This window comes from Schistocerca gregaria, chromosome 3 (genome assembly GCF_023897955.1).
Source record: "Schistocerca gregaria isolate iqSchGreg1 chromosome 3, iqSchGreg1.2, whole genome shotgun sequence".
Lineage (NCBI taxonomy): Eukaryota > Metazoa > Arthropoda > Insecta > Orthoptera > Acrididae > Schistocerca > Schistocerca gregaria.
In genome coordinates, this window is record NC_064922.1 from 668,086,939 (window position 1) to 668,102,769 (window position 15,831).

Below are 15,831 nucleotides of genomic sequence, written 5' to 3' on the forward strand. Positions count from 1 at the left end.
ATTCCCCGCAAGCTTCGCTTCTGTCTGGAGTTTGGGCGGGTGTACAGCCAGATATCAATGCAATCGTGTAATCAGAGGCTTCAAACGTTGATTAATCATAGTTCAGTGATTTTATGCGAAATACTTATAAGTTATTTGGTTGGTGCATAATTTCATAGTTTTTTTCCTTTCATTTGCATGTTGGTATATCGGTTGCTACGAGTTCATTTATCTTCTATCAATTTTATTTGTAATTAACTTTGCTGTTTGCCTTTACAGATTATCATATTGATATCTGGACATAGTGAGTGGAACTGTGGCCGCTAAAAAATTAACTACCAAGTGGAGAAGTCAGAACACTGCCGACAATTCTTCTTTTTTGGTTCGATAGAGGGGTGACAGCACTGGAGGGAGCCAGAAACATTTTCGCAGTGTATGAGGAATTCCATTGGATACAGTATGGCAAGAATATGGTTATGTCGTTTTAAGAAGGATCGTAATTACATTAGTGCTTCTATACGTTCAGGAAGAGCTTCGGAGTTTAATGAAGATCGTTTAAACGCAATAATCCAGAAAGAACGAGTTAAGTGTACTCGAGAACTGGCAAACGCGAAGAACTGTGATCATTCTACCGTGCGACATTTGTACGCAATGGGAAAGGTTCAAAAATTGCGTGTATGGGTATTGCATACTCTAAGATAAAGTCATAAGAATCAGCAGGTGATCATACGTGCACATCTGTTTGCTCGTCATCAGTTGGATCGTGAACAACACCAACCAACATGATTCGGCTAACTGGAGCATGAAGACCAGCAAATATATCTCCAGAAACACATATACACTCCTGGAAATGGAAAAAAGAACACATTGACACCGGTGTGTCAGACCCACCATACTTGCTCCGGACACTGTGAGAGGGCTGTATAAGCAATGATCACACGCATGCACAGCGGACACACCAGGAACCGCGGTGTTGGCCGTCGAATGGCGCTAGCTGCGCAGCATTTATGCACTGCCGCCGTCAGTGTCAGCCAGTTTGCCGTGGCATACGGAGCTCCATCGCAGTCTTTAACACTGGTAGCATGCCGCGACAGCGTGGACGTGAACCGTATGTGCAGTTGACGGACTTTGAGCGAGGGCGTATAGTGGGCATGCGGGAGGCCGGGTGGACGTACCGCCGAATTGCTCAACACGTGGGGCGTGAGGTCTCCACAGTACATCGATGTTGTCGCCAGTGGTCGGCGGAATGTGCATGTGCCCGTCGACCTGGGACCGGACCGCAGCGGCGCACGGATGCACGCCAAGACCGTAGGATCCTACGCAGTGCCGTAGGGGACCGCACCGCCACTTCCCAGCAAATTAGGGACACTGTCGCTCCTGGGGTATCGGCGAGGACCATTCGCAACCGTCTCCATGAAGCTGGGCTACGGTCCCGCACACCGTTAGGCCGTCTTCCGCTCACGCCCCAACATCGTGCACCCCGCCTCCAATGGTGTCGCGACAGGCGTGAAGGGAGGAGCGAATGGAGACGTGTCGTCTTCAGCGATGAGAGTTGCTTCTGCCTTGGTGCCAATGATGGTCGTATGCGTGTTTGGCGCCGTGCAGGTGAGCGCCACAATAAGGAGTGCATACGACCGAGGCACACAGGGCCAACACCCGGCATCATGGTGTGGGGAGCGATCTCCTACACTGGCCGTACACCTCTGGTGATCGTCGAGGGGACACTGAATAGTGCACGGTACATCCAAACCGTCATCGAACCCATCGTTCTACCATTCCTAGACCGGCAAGGGAACTTGCTGTTCCAACAGGACAATGCACGTCCGCATGTATCCCGTGCCACCCAACGTGCTCTACAAGGTGTAAGCCAACTACCCTGGCCAGCAAGATCTCCGGATCTGTCCCCCATTGAGCATGTTTGGGACTGGATGAAGCGTCGTCTCACGCGGTCTGCACGTCCAGCACGAACGCTGGTCCAACTGAGGCGCCAGGTGGAAATGGCATGGCAAGCCGTTCCACAGGGCTACATCCAGCATCTCTACGATCGTCTCCATGGGAGAATAGCAGCCTGCATTGCTGCGAAAGGTGGATATACACTGTACTAGTGCCGACATTGTGCATGCTCTGTTGCCTTTGTCTATGTGCCTGTGGTTCTATCAGTGTGATCATGTGACGTATCTGACCCCAGGAATGTGTCAATAAAGTTTCTCCTTCCTGGGACAATGAATTCACGGTGTTCTTATTTCAATTTCCAGGAGTGTATGTGTTAGCAGTGCTGGAAATCGCCACTGATGATGCTTCACAAATAAATGAAGCGAAACGCGTATGGCAACAAAGAAACTGCCTTCATTTAGTTGCATAGACGGCACATACCTCCACGAACACCAACCATTCCTAAAGGCAAATAAAGAGACGCCTGATTCCAAACAAAGTAGAAATTCCATGTACAGAGACCTGCGCGCATCCACAAAATATTATGTTATGCATATAGTGGAACAGTGATGGTGTGGTGTACTACGAATTGCTTCCACGAGGCGTCATCATCACTGTTTACATTTATTATTAATGACGTCTTGCAAGCGCGGTCGAAGAACAGCGACCAGGAAGGCTTCGTATAGTGACACTACTCTATGATAACCCCTCTGGTGGGCTGACAGAAAACAGTGTACATGGGTTGGGAATTATTTCGCATCTTCTATATTCACCTGACCTGGCGGCCGCAGATTTTCGCCTTTCCCGCTCTCTATCTAACGACCTTCAAGGAACTTTCCAAACATTGCTTGACGGATTCTTCGACTCAAAATCACGTTATTTCCACAGTCTCTGAATCGGAAAGTTACGCCAGTGTTGGCAGATTGTTGTAAACAGTGACGGAGACTATATTATTGATGACTAAAGTCTCTGTTATGTGTATCTGTTGCCTTTATAAAAACTTACAGCAAAACGCTACGAACTTATGCATCAACCCAATATACAAATGAATGCTTCCTCGTAAATCAGTCTGTTAATCAAAACTGATTCAAGTTCCTTACAGTAGCTACTGAGTTTTACCCGTACACACAAGCAGAAGTGAGTAGGGAACTTCAGATTACATAGAAAGAGAAGAGAAGAGGATAAAAGAGAAGATGCGATTTAGAGGGCCACGTTCACGTTAACGTTGTCCTGAATGAGTAGATCCAAGTCATGGCACGAGAAACACCAGCAAAACGTCACAGAACTACCTCCCCAATGGGCCGTCGGTGCCTTCGACCCCATACATCAACGGAAAAGAGCTGTAGTGTTACCACATTACGGGTTTCCATTCAGATACCCACCAGTACCGATGTTGTTTCGCCCACTCAAGGGGTGCAACATTATGTGCAACTGTGAGCAGCGTCCTTTTGCGTGGTACCTGACTCCGATGGTCCATCGCTTGCAGCACCCATCGCAACGTTCGAAACCGATTATCATTTTGAAGACGCGACGCGCGTCAATATTCCCTGACGGTTAGGACCTTTTTCACAATTGTTGTTACGCATTGTTACGTGACTGCGAGTGGTACACCATTCTTCGTAGACACATTGTGTAGCCCACCTTAGTACCCCAGTAAAAAAGGAACTTGATTCATGGAATGTTCTTGAGCACGTACAGACGTGAGAACTTCCCTCTGCCGTTACGTCATTTGTCCACATGTTAATATGCTGACTGCTAACAAAAGAATAGTGCATACCATTTCATTCCCATGAATTATGTCGTCGGGGTAGGGCCACATGATCACTTGGTACCAGTTCTGCACTGTCGACAGAGCTCCATACAGTCCACTGTGCTCTTGCAAGGGCTTGACTAATATTCTCTGTGGTGGGCTTATGATTGTAATAAACTGTTTATTACCTACAAGATCGAGCGTTCTATCACAAATACTTAATCTATGTCTTTATATTTCCTGAGTCCAAGCGGTTCATTGTTGCGTACTGCTTTCTTCTAGTTCTTGTTAATAGGGGTATTTGTATCTTAACAAGCTGTTTGATAGCTACCGAAACTAAAAGATTCTTCTCGGGAATGAAGATACTGGTTATCAGAAGATCTGATGAAGTGGCATATCTTCATACATGTTTCACTAAAATGATTAATCTTCTCCTTTCTGAATATCAGTCTACTCACTGGTATCCATCGGTTAGCTACATCACTTCTATATAAGCTCACCATATAAAATATTAGTCGTTAGTGACAGCAACACACGAATCAGTTCTTCGGTTTTAACAAGCAGGCGTGGAACTTCTGGGTGGTTTATTTTTATTGGGCAAAGTTTTCGGTGTAGTGGCGGTATATTATTGGCACAACAGAAACAAATGTTTTAAAATTATATTTGCCAACAGATAATTTGGTCATGTAAAGAAAAATCATTCTTGTATAATGGAATTACAGGGGAAAATTGATGCACGCTATAGTAACAGAAACTACATTGTTACATTATGCAAACTTTACCACTTACAGTAGATCCTCAATTCTTCCGCAGTGGCTAGCACACTGGAATCGCATTCGAGAGGACGAGGGTTCAAACCCGTCTCCGCCCATCCTGATTTAGGTTTTCCGTGATTTCCTTAAATCGTTTCAGGCAAATTGGGGATGATTCCTTTGAAAGGGCACGGCTGATTTCCTTCCCAATCCTTCCCTAATTTGAGCTTGTGCTCCGTCTCTAATGACCTCGTTGTCGACAGGACGTTAATCGCTAATTTCCTCCTCCTCTTCCTTAATTCTGCGTTTGAGTGTATAACAAATATTGCACTCCATACCTCACCATTTATTGAAAAATGTGTGAATGTTTTTCGTATTCATCTAAAGCAAATTTATCTTCGTGTCTCTAACGTCAAAAACAATATTTTAAATACAACAGGAACAAATGTCCTCCTTTGGTAAACGTAGCAAGGCACTTATAACTTACTAAACGAAACCATATTTGTAAGTTTGTTTCTTATTACAGTAGAAATGGTTTCATTTTATAAATTAAGCTTTTTTGTTGATGTACAGATAAAGTGTAAAAAAAGGTTAAATGTATACGCTTGAGAGTTTTTCTCTCTCAGGAACCTATTACGAGTAATACGGGGTGTGTTCAAAAAATTCCGGAGCTTTCGTAACTTCGTTCAAATAGTGTGTTGGAGCGAAATGCGGTTGAAATAGCTGCGCACGGCTGTGTTTAATGTGTAACTGCCGGCGGCTTCATGGCCGTATATCTGTTAGTTATTGTTCAGTTCTGTACTGACTAGAACGTTGTGCGCTACAATTTACGAATTTCGAAAGGGCAAAGTTAGAGGAGCAACTCGTCTGCATTAAATTTAGCGTGAAACTAAAGATATCTTCACAGAGACAGACCAAATGACGCAGGAAGCCTATGGTGATGAGTGATGAAGCCTTACTCGGAGATACGAATGGTCCACACGGCTTAAAAATGGCCAGACGGAAGTTAAAGGTGACCCTCGTCTAGGACGCCCTTCGATGTCTCCCGATTGCGCTCGTGTCAGCAGCCTCAACTAGTCGCCTTGTCATTTTCAATTCCCTTTTTTCATCAGACAAATAGGGGTGTAAAGAGAAGTCGAGCGAGGTCCTAGATTCACCTCGCCATGCTCGGCGCCTGGTTTAAAATCTACAAATTAGTGGCTACAATATTAACATAGAATTACGACGCATCTCACACAGCATAACAATTTTGCTTTATTACAAAGTAATTCCTTGCACTTTTAGAAATTTTTTTTGAAGACGTTTAACTGCTTTTCAGTTTCCAATACCATAAAGCAAGCCACTGAAGTTATTACGCATTCTTGTAACAGAATATTGCTGAATTATTACCGATTGTAGCCCATAATAGCTGATAAGTCACATTGTCTTTTTATTTGATTGAATGAATCAATAGTACACGTTCTTTAAATATGTGAGCTAAGCTATCCCCCAGTTCATGTCGACTAATTACTAAGTCACCCGCTCAAATGCTCAAATGTGTGTGAAATCTTATGGGACTTAACTGTTAAGGTCATCAACCCCTAAGCTTACTCACTACTTAACCTAAATTATCCTAAGGACAAACACACACACCCATTCCTGAGGGCGGACTCGAACCTCCGCCGGGACCAGCTGCACAGTCCATGACTGCAGCGCCTAAGACCACTCGGCTAATCCCTCGCGGCAAGTCAACCGCTATAAAAATGTCTAACGACCCGAAGCTGGCATTCAACCTACTACTAGTTCCCCACATAATACAAATTATCAGTATATTAGCCTGACTTGCGCGACCGTAAATTGCCATTGTTGTGTGTGACATGAATATATGACTGTTTATGTCTGTTTGGAAATCAAAGCATTTTACTAGACAGCTGTGTCTCAGCAGATTGAGTAGTGTGATGGAGAATCTGCCACCTGTTGAAAATTTAAGCAACTTTTGAAGAATAACCCTCAAAAGTAATTAGTTGTTATATGCCTGAAATTAAATTGTTTGTTGAATATACTTTACTTTTGAGTCGTTTTATAAACTCGTTGTAACGGATAAAATATCGGTAATGGTTGCTGAACTCATGGGGGTACGTGTTACTCTTCGTATGTAATTTGCACTGTTGATATAAATGCACGCGAGTAGTACACGAAGAAAAGATGACTGGCGAAGGTGGTCCGCACGGCCTCCCTGAGCTCACCAACTGGTGCTTGTAAAGCAGATACACATGGACTTGTGGGTGACCGGCAACAATGCGTTGCCTACTGCCGACGAAGTATACAAAAGTAAACATTTGTAGGACGTCGCAGCAGCTGATCACCGACAGCAATTGCAGCAGGGGTTGGCAGTACAGAAACTGATAGGAAAACAGCCCTGTAAATTTCTACTGGCAATCCCATTGAGTATGATGTTAAGCCAACTAGAAACTGTACGGCTCGATCAGAATGTTTCAATTTGGGGACGTTGCTGCAGCAACGTAGCGTAATTCCGATGCAGGTATAGAAGCACAGGCCTATAGGCAAGGAATTAGTGTGGCGCTCGTGTCTTTCCCCGTTGCGTGCGGCAAATTCGGAAAAAAGAATTGAGCGACGTTATTAGTAAAAACGTCTAACCAGGGCCAACGAGCTCTTATTATTTTCTTGGCTGCAGAAGGACAGAATAAAGAATTCGTATGGGCCAAGAGAAACGTCCGGGTAATCTGCGACAAAGCTAGCTCCTGCTTCATGATAAAGCACGTCCCCATGCCGCAAATGTAAGGGAGAAGTTGCGGCAACGCAAGCGAGAGACGCTCGAGCTCCCCCCCTATAGTCCTGATGTCTCCCCGGGCTATTACCACGCCTTCGGTCCCTTAAAAAAGGGCTTGAAGTGCGGCGGTTTCTGTCGGACGAGGGTGTGCAGCAGGCAGTTCGGAATTCCTTCAAGCAGCAGGACACGTTGTTTTACGAGACGGTTATCTTCAACATGTGCGCCGATGGAATTACCGCCACAATGCTCACAGAGATTTTTCCTGACTGGGAAACCAATACTGGATTGTATGGCTGTGGAACGGCAACATTTTGATCGTCCCTTAAGTATTAAAGTTCTGTTATTGGTTGTCTGAAGTCACTCTTCAGTTTCTCTGGTAATTAAATGCTCAGGTTAACGCACAATCTACTTCAACGTAGCTGTTTCATTGCACACGAGTGGATGCAATAAACTTTCTACACATTTTGTCAAACTCACAACAACACAGTATCCTATTTAATTATCATTATGTTGTGATGTTAATTAAAAGTGTGCTGGAAGACAAAGCCAGTAAGATTGCAGTCACAAATATCTACTTTCATCAACCTTCCCGCTTATTGCCAAGTTGATTGCTTCGATCTACAGTGCTTATTCTTGTATTACTTTTGATTGAAATATTTTCTCAAGGGGTAACGTTGTCTATCATGACTGTCATGTCTAAAATAAGAATATTTTGGCAACATTACAGCCGCTGGACATCATTTTATCATGTTTCCATGGACGTAAATTATCGCATGACTACGATGTAACAGCCAAAACTGGTCAATAATGACAAGTAAACCACAAATGTAGTCGATTACGGGAAGGTTTTACTTCTGAAAATTTATACCAGTGTGATAACTTGACGAAGGAAAGTAGTTAGATTTTAGACGTTTTTCAGTTCAGTTCAGTTATTGTGGCTGTTCACGTTTGTCCTCACTTTTCACCGGCCACCTAAATGAATGAAGAAACGCAGAAGTAATGATTCCACACGCAGGAGTTCGATACTCCCACCTTGTTGTGATTTTCATCACAGAAGTTCCTGACAGAATATAGCAGAGCTCCAACGGGCCAGATAAAACCAGGTGTGCGTGTAGTACGTGATGAGATCGGTAGCGACACTACGATAATGGTCACAGTAGGAGAATTGTCACAGCCCTTAACAGAGTCAGACAGAAAGTAAGAGGCGCAACGTGTCGGAAATGCGCCAGCAGTGTTCAACGTATGAGACGGCGAATCATATTGCTGCCCTGCTGGAAGGAGACAATAGCTTTGTGCAGTGTGGCTCAACATAAACGAAGCGAGAGAAGTAGAGCAACACCCAAATGAATGGCCGGGTGGCGGGCAGAATTTATAAACCTCTTTGAGGTTACTCGGAGCGTAGTATCACGCACAATGCCGTTGCACTGGGCTACGCTACGTGCCGACTAATTACGCTGCTCAACCGGCACGCGAGATTAATGCTCGAGAGCTGCGGCGCTGGCAGTGGCGAATGAGGCAGGGTCGGCTGGAGGGGAGGGCAGCGAAGGGGAGGGAAGGGGCTCAGCACGAAATGGCTACACTGCTCGCCCCATTTCCTCCGCTCATCAAGAAGAGGTCCTCTGATGCCTCTCACTGGCAAAAGTAGACGACGGACATAATAGCAACCACTCGTGCAGCATTTGTTCACTGCTCATATTCCGTCTAGAGCAGGTTACACGTTGCCTGCCTGGGAATCCTATAACGGTAATAAATATTCAAATACTTTTTTTTCAATATAACTTCTTCTTATACCCCACTAAACTGTATAAAATAATTAATCTTGGCCCCATATAGCTTCCTAAACCCATAAATATAGTGTTGCTTGTGCATTTTTTATAGGTATGACAAACTGTAAAATTTAAAACGAAAACGGTGCTTGGTGGTGGTGGTGGTGGTGGTTAGTGTTTAACGTCCCGTCGACAACGAGGTCATTAGAGACGGAGCGCAAGCTCGGGATAGGGAAGGATTGGGAAGGAAATCGGCCGTGCCCTTTCAAAGGAACCATCCCGGCATTTGCCTGAAACGATTTAGGGAAATCACGGAAAACCTAAATCAGGATGGCTGGAGACGGGATTGAACCGTCGTCCTCCCGAATGCGAGTCCAGTGTGCTAACCACTGCACCACCTCGTTCGGTAAACGATGCTTGAATAGTTCACCTAAGTTTCTCACAATTGTATTACACTGCAAATGATAATATATGTTGTGCGGTTTTCCTCAGTGTCATCTGCTCTCTAAACGCCTTACAATTATCTGTTACATGGAGTGCTAATATACTTTTAGTTTATTTAGATGGGAAATGTACCAGACGTGAATCACGTTCAGTTTCAAGCACTCTCACCATCGTCTGGAATCTTCTCGTTTTTCCAGCCCGAATGGAGCCACATAGATGTACTGTTACACGGTATGTAGTATACAGGGTCACAATTACTGAACAATATAAAAAAAACGTAAATTAATTACAAACTACGGCGCGCATACACTTTATTCAAGATGTAAACGTCACTACAGATATTCAGATTTAGTTTTTGGCATGTTCGATGTGCCTGCCGTCATTGGCTATGATGTGGTGAAGACGAATAGCGAAATGTTGCATGACCCACTGACGTGTCGGTCATCGATGCTATCGATGAACTCCTGAATGGCTGCTTTCATCTCAGTAATGGTTTTGGGGTTTTTGCTGTACACGTTGTCTTTAATATAGCCGCACAAAAGTGAGTCGCATGTGTCCATATCCGGAGAATATGGTGGCCAATCGAGGCCCATGCCAGTGGCCTCTGGGTACCCCAGAGGAAGAATGCATTCCCCAATGTGCGCCTCCAGGACATCAAACACTCTCCTGCTTCGATGCGGTCGAGCTCCGTATTGCATGACCCACATCGTGTCACTTTGGATAATGGGGATGAAATCATCATACAAAATCTTCACGTACCGTTCGTTAGACAGCGTGCCATCAAGGAATATTGCACCGATTATTCCGTGAGTTGACATTGCACGCGACACATCACCCGTTGAGGGCAAAGAAACTTCTCTATCGCGAAATTCGGGATTCCCAGTCCCTCAAATGCACCAATTATGCTTATTGACAAACCCATCGAAATGAAAGTGGGCTTCGTCGCTCAGGCAAACCATATTCACATCAAAGTCCTATTCGCGTATTCTCTGGACAATAATGATGACGAAACACAACCGTTATTCCAGGGCTGTGGGGCTTAGTGACTGATATGTTTGAATTTTGTATGGGGAGAGATGCAGGTCTTTAACAACAGTTCGTCGCAGTGTCTGCTGATTGTTTCTCACCTGTTGTGCAGCTCGTGTGATCGATTTCCCGGAACTGGTTTGAAACACATCGCGTTCCTTCTCTATGTTTTCAGACGTTTTCATCCTTTTAGGATGACCGACATTGCCAATACTGTCATTACGAACACTACCCGTTCTCTTAAAGTTGCAAATCAAATTCTTGATTGTTAGGACGCTTGGACTGGTAGTCTTCAGCTTCAGTTCGGTCGAAAACTTCCTTTGTGCATCAGTTGGGCTGTTATTGCTCGGATAGTAGGCCTTCACAAGCGCTATACGCTCAGACGTGACAGTGTATCGTGATATCTTCACGTGCAAATGGCCGACAAAAACAAGGCGTGTGCACATGTGCATAGAAATTCCCATCATGCTCTGCGGCGAAACGTGCAGTTTGAAAGTCCTAACGCAAACCGTCCAGACGTTACAATGAATTTATTTAATATAGTCCATTAACTGTCACCTGGTATATTTTACTTACAGAAATCTATAAGTTGCTCATGTATATTTGGTTTTACATATGGTGTAGAAGCAGCATTGTGTGTTTGATGTTATGTGATGATTAGGTATTATACAGGGTGAACCAAGAGGAAAGGTACATGCTTCGAGGGATGATAGTATTGGTGATTCTGAACAAAAAAAGTTCAAATCAACGTATGTCCTTATACGACAGTCTGGAACCGCGATCGCTACGGTCGCAGGTTCGAATCCTGCCTCGGGCATCGATGTGTATGATGTCCTTAGGTTAGTTAGGTTTAAGTAGTTCAAAGTCTAGGGGACTGATGACCTCAGAAGTTAAGTCCCATAGTGCTCAGAGCCATTTGAACCATTTGAATCTTATCTTAACCGTCCCCTACATCATGGGCGCCAGCCGCACGGCTTTCTTCGCCAGCATTCGCATGTGAATACAACCAAAGCGACGTTAGGCTACGTGCTGCTGTATTTACTGACCATTTCAGTGCGCGCTTCACTCTTATTTTACATCCGTGTACTCAAGTAAAGGACCGTACGAGTTAGCTCAGACCAGCAACACGGCAGCGCTCTACAAGAGCTGCAAAGTGCATTGCATCTGAAGGTGGACTTCTTGAATTTTTTTTACGAGGAAATTTATACAGTGAAACAAAACATTAGATCACAACGTTTCATGTACTATCACCTGTATTTTTCCTCTTCACCAGTGTTTTCATTAGTTTCCTCGGAAACTGTTAAGAAGAGGATTAGCAAATGAAGTTTTTTTTTTTAAATCTCTGTAGATCTTAAAAACATTTACCTTTCCGCCCTAGTCCCACTGTATATGGTATTTCTACCGATCTCAACCTGGTTCGATTGACTTGAAACTAGTTATCATCAGTAAAATATACAATATAATATATGCACTTGCTGAACAACCAGTGACTGTGGATTTGTGTAAAAAAGATATATCAGTTTTCACAACAATCGATCTCCGTTGTAGGTTGACTACGGACAGAATGGGATAGTTACTGTCTGTGTTTATTACTGGCTTCTTTATGCTACCATCAGTACGAGATTTCACAGCTGTAATTTATGTTACCCTGTTACTTTTCTTTCGATACGTTCTGCATATTTTATGGTGTGTTCGATGAACGTGTGCCAGCAACGTCAAGGAAAAATTTACTGCAAATTAAAACATGCGGTCAACTTCAGACGCTTTAGTGCTGTGACACATTCGGATGAGGCTTAGTAAGCGTGAACGTGCACCTCGAAGGGGCGGACCCAATCCTGGCCGACTCACCCACATGATCATGACGAGGAAGACGAGGTTGAGCGCCAGCACGACGATGGCGGGCGCCTGGTAGATCCAGTCGTAGCTGTCTGGGCTCATCCACGGGCAGTGCCGCAGCAGCGACTCCGTGCTGTGCACCTGCGCCGATACAGTACTGGCAGCACGTCACGATACAATAAATTACACTTTTCATTTTTTTCCTGTTCTAGCACAATAATAGCTTGATGCATATAAAACTGAACCACAACTTAGTACTAAATAACATGAGCACTGCTACTGGTTGTATTAAAACACAACTACCACCACTAACTACTACTATTACTACCACTACTATTACCAACCCCTTATATTCCGAAGGATAGTCTTGAAGTTCTAATTATAGCCCCACAAAATAAAGTTATATAGTACCGGGTGATCAAAATGTCAGTATAAATTTGAAAACTGGATAAATCACGGAATAATCTAGATAGAGAGGTACAAATTGACACAATTGCTTGGAATGACATGGGGTTTTATTAGAACCAAAAAAATACAAACGTTCAAAAAATGTCCGACATGTCCTCTTCATCTTATCAGAAGAGCAATAATTAGCACAACAAAGTAAGACAAAGCAAAGATGATGTTCTTTACAGGAAATGATCAATATGTCCATCATCATTCACAACAACAATAGCTATAGTCGAGGAATAATGTTATGAACAGCACTGTAAAGCGTGCCCGGAGTTACGGTGAGGCATTGGCGTCGGATGTTGTCTTTCAGCATCCCTAGAGATGTCGATCGATCACGATACACTTGCGACTTCAGGTAAACACAAAGCCAATAATCGCACGGACTGAGGTCAAGAACCTGGGAGGCCAAGCATGACGAAAGCGGCTAGCACACGATCAGCACCAAACAACGAGCGCAAGAGGTCTTTCACGCGTCTAGCAATACGTTTTTTTTTTTAATTCTAATAAAACCCCATGTTATTCCAAGCATGTGTGTCAATTTTTACCTCTCTATCTACATTATTCCGTGGTTTATTAAGTTTTCAAATTTACAGTCACTTTTTGATCACCCGGTACATTCCTTTGTTGTTTGCAGTTACTTGTTTGGACTCCTTGTCTAGTTTTAGATCCCTATGCCGAAGTACCGTATCACGCCACCACGGGAGCCAAAACACAATGGTGCAGCCCATCGATAAAATGGAATATTGTGCGGCATTTCGCTTACGGCAGCAGCAGGATTAGTCCATCTGTATCAGTTCTATCCAATCGACTAAGAAGTTACGTTTATTGTCGTTTTCCGATACTGTCGTAAGACTGCAGGCATGTAGCTTCAGACAAAGGTAATATTCCAGAATGAGATTTTCACTCTGCAGCGGAGTATGCACTGATATGAAACTTCCTAGCAGATTAAAACTGTGTGCCAGACCGAGACTCGAACTCTGGTCTTTGGAAGGCAGGAGACGAGGTACTGGCGGAAATAAGGCTGTGAGGACGGGGCGTGAGTCATGCTTGGGTAGCTCAGCTGGTAGAGCACTTGCCCGCGAAAGGCAGAGGTCCCATGGTCGAGTCTCAGTACGGCACACAGTTTTAATCTGCCAGAAAGTTTCAATGGAAATATTAATAACGCAATATTATTTTCTAAGGTGATAACTACTACTACTACTACTACCATTACTGCCACTACCACTGCTGCTAATGAAAATAACTGAGATTGAAGATTCGAACTGGCACCGGTATGACGTTACGTGTAGTATCATTTATTTTATGTTAAGCTTCGTTTTGTAAGATACAGAACTTAAAGCAGAGCTTGTGAATCTCTTTCTTGCCTTCCGGTCGCTTTATTGTTTCTATTACCATTCAATTGTCACTAATAAAAGTAAAAGAGTACAGAATAGGTGACTGTGTTGGTGAGACTACACAACACACAATGTCTATATAAATAAATGGCAAGGCTTTAAAAATTAATGCTAAATCGATTTATTACTTTATATGGCCAAATCTCACAACACAAGCATCAGCAACTGTCCAAGTTTTCGGTTTGATGCCTTAATCACAATCCTTCAGTATGTGCGCCCTCGTTGAAATGACAGACATCTACACGGTAATCAGATTCTTCCTATATTCGGTGCAGCATGTTCTACGTGACGATGTGTACTGCTTGCATTATCCGATCAAACACTTCCTTAAGGTTCAAAATGGTTCAAATGGTCCTGAGCACTATGGGACTTAACTTCTGAGGTCATCAGTCCCCTAGAACTTAGAACTACTTAAACCTAACTAACCTAAGGACATCACACACATCCATGCCCAAGGCAGGATTCGAACCTGCGACCGTAGCGGTCGTGCGGTTCCAGACTGTAGCGCCTAGAACCGCTCGGCCACTCCGGCCGGCACTTTCTCAAGGACACGGATTTCCAGTACATGATTCCCTCCCCCACAAACTTGAAAAAAAAGGAAACACGAGGTGTTAAATTCGGTTTACGGTACGACCAGAAGAGAAGGTTTTTGTCTGCAGTTGCAGTACGTCCGATCCAGCGTTGCTTCTGAACACCACTGAGAATCTCTCGCACATTCCTGTGAAAGTAGGGCGGCCCCTTCCAGTAGCAAAATGTAGTCATTATAACTGGTGATCCGCCACGAATACCGCTCCTGTGCCAACGTCTTCATCTCAAAGTAGCCCTGCAACCTGCGTCCTCAATTATTGGCTGGGCATATTCCAATCTCTGCCTTCCTCTACAGTTTTTGCCCTCCACAGCTCCCTCAAGAACCATGGAAGTCATGTCCTGATGTCTTAACAGGTGTGCTATCACCCTGTCCATTCTTCTTGTCAGTGTTTTCAACATATTCCTCTCCTCTCCGCTTCTGCGTAGAATCTCGAAATGAGTTATCCACACCATTTGTTGTACGAAGAAAAATGGGCCGTGCACTTTCGGGTACGACACTCGAGGGACAACGTTCACTTTTGAAGAGTCACACTGATGCCCTATCGGCGTATGTGGTTTCGCTCTCTCCCAGTTACGGATGTTGTGAGTGTTCACCTTGCCACTAACATGGAAAGTGGCTTCGACGAGGAAGATGTGTCCTTCTACAAAACCAGTGACCTCCATTTTTAACCTACATATTTAAAGGTCACGCATTTTCACTTCGTCGTCTGGTGAAAGGACCTGCACTAATTCCACTCCATGCACTTTAAAATATAATCGCTTACAAAGCACCATCCAGAACGCGATCTTTGACATGAGCAAACCCCTCGCCAGTCTTTCGACGCTTCGCCCACTCTTTCAACGTTTGCGTCAGATACACGTAGCCCACGAGGACTCTTCCCCTTCCAAAGGAATCCGATTTCCACGAACTCTTTGTACCACCCACCTAAGCTATTTTTGTGTGGTTGTTCTTTCCTAAGCAGTTCACGAAACTCACGCTGCACTGTGAGCACAGATCTGGACACTTCAAAACAGAGCACACAGAAAGAATGTTCTATTGCCACGCCGTCTCGGACACAGACGTTACTTCTGCGCAGTAAGCATGAAAAGCGTGCAGCGGGTACTGCATCCATAGCTTGGACAGTTGCTGCTGCGTATGCTG

At 44.2% G+C, this 15,831-nt stretch overlaps 1 protein-coding gene across 2 annotated transcripts in view; it reads right to left on the minus strand.

Annotated features, from left to right (window-relative positions):
• Positions 1–15,831, minus strand: part of LOC126354714 (diuretic hormone receptor-like) — a 1,166,839-nt gene that overhangs the window by 112,068 nt on the left and 1,038,940 nt on the right. For both annotated transcript variants that reach the window (XM_050004564.1, XM_050004563.1), the window contains exon 11: positions 12,268–12,396. In XM_050004564.1, the coding sequence (XP_049860521.1) occupies positions 12,268–12,396 (129 nt within the window). The remainder of the gene's footprint in view (positions 1–12,267; positions 12,397–15,831) is intronic.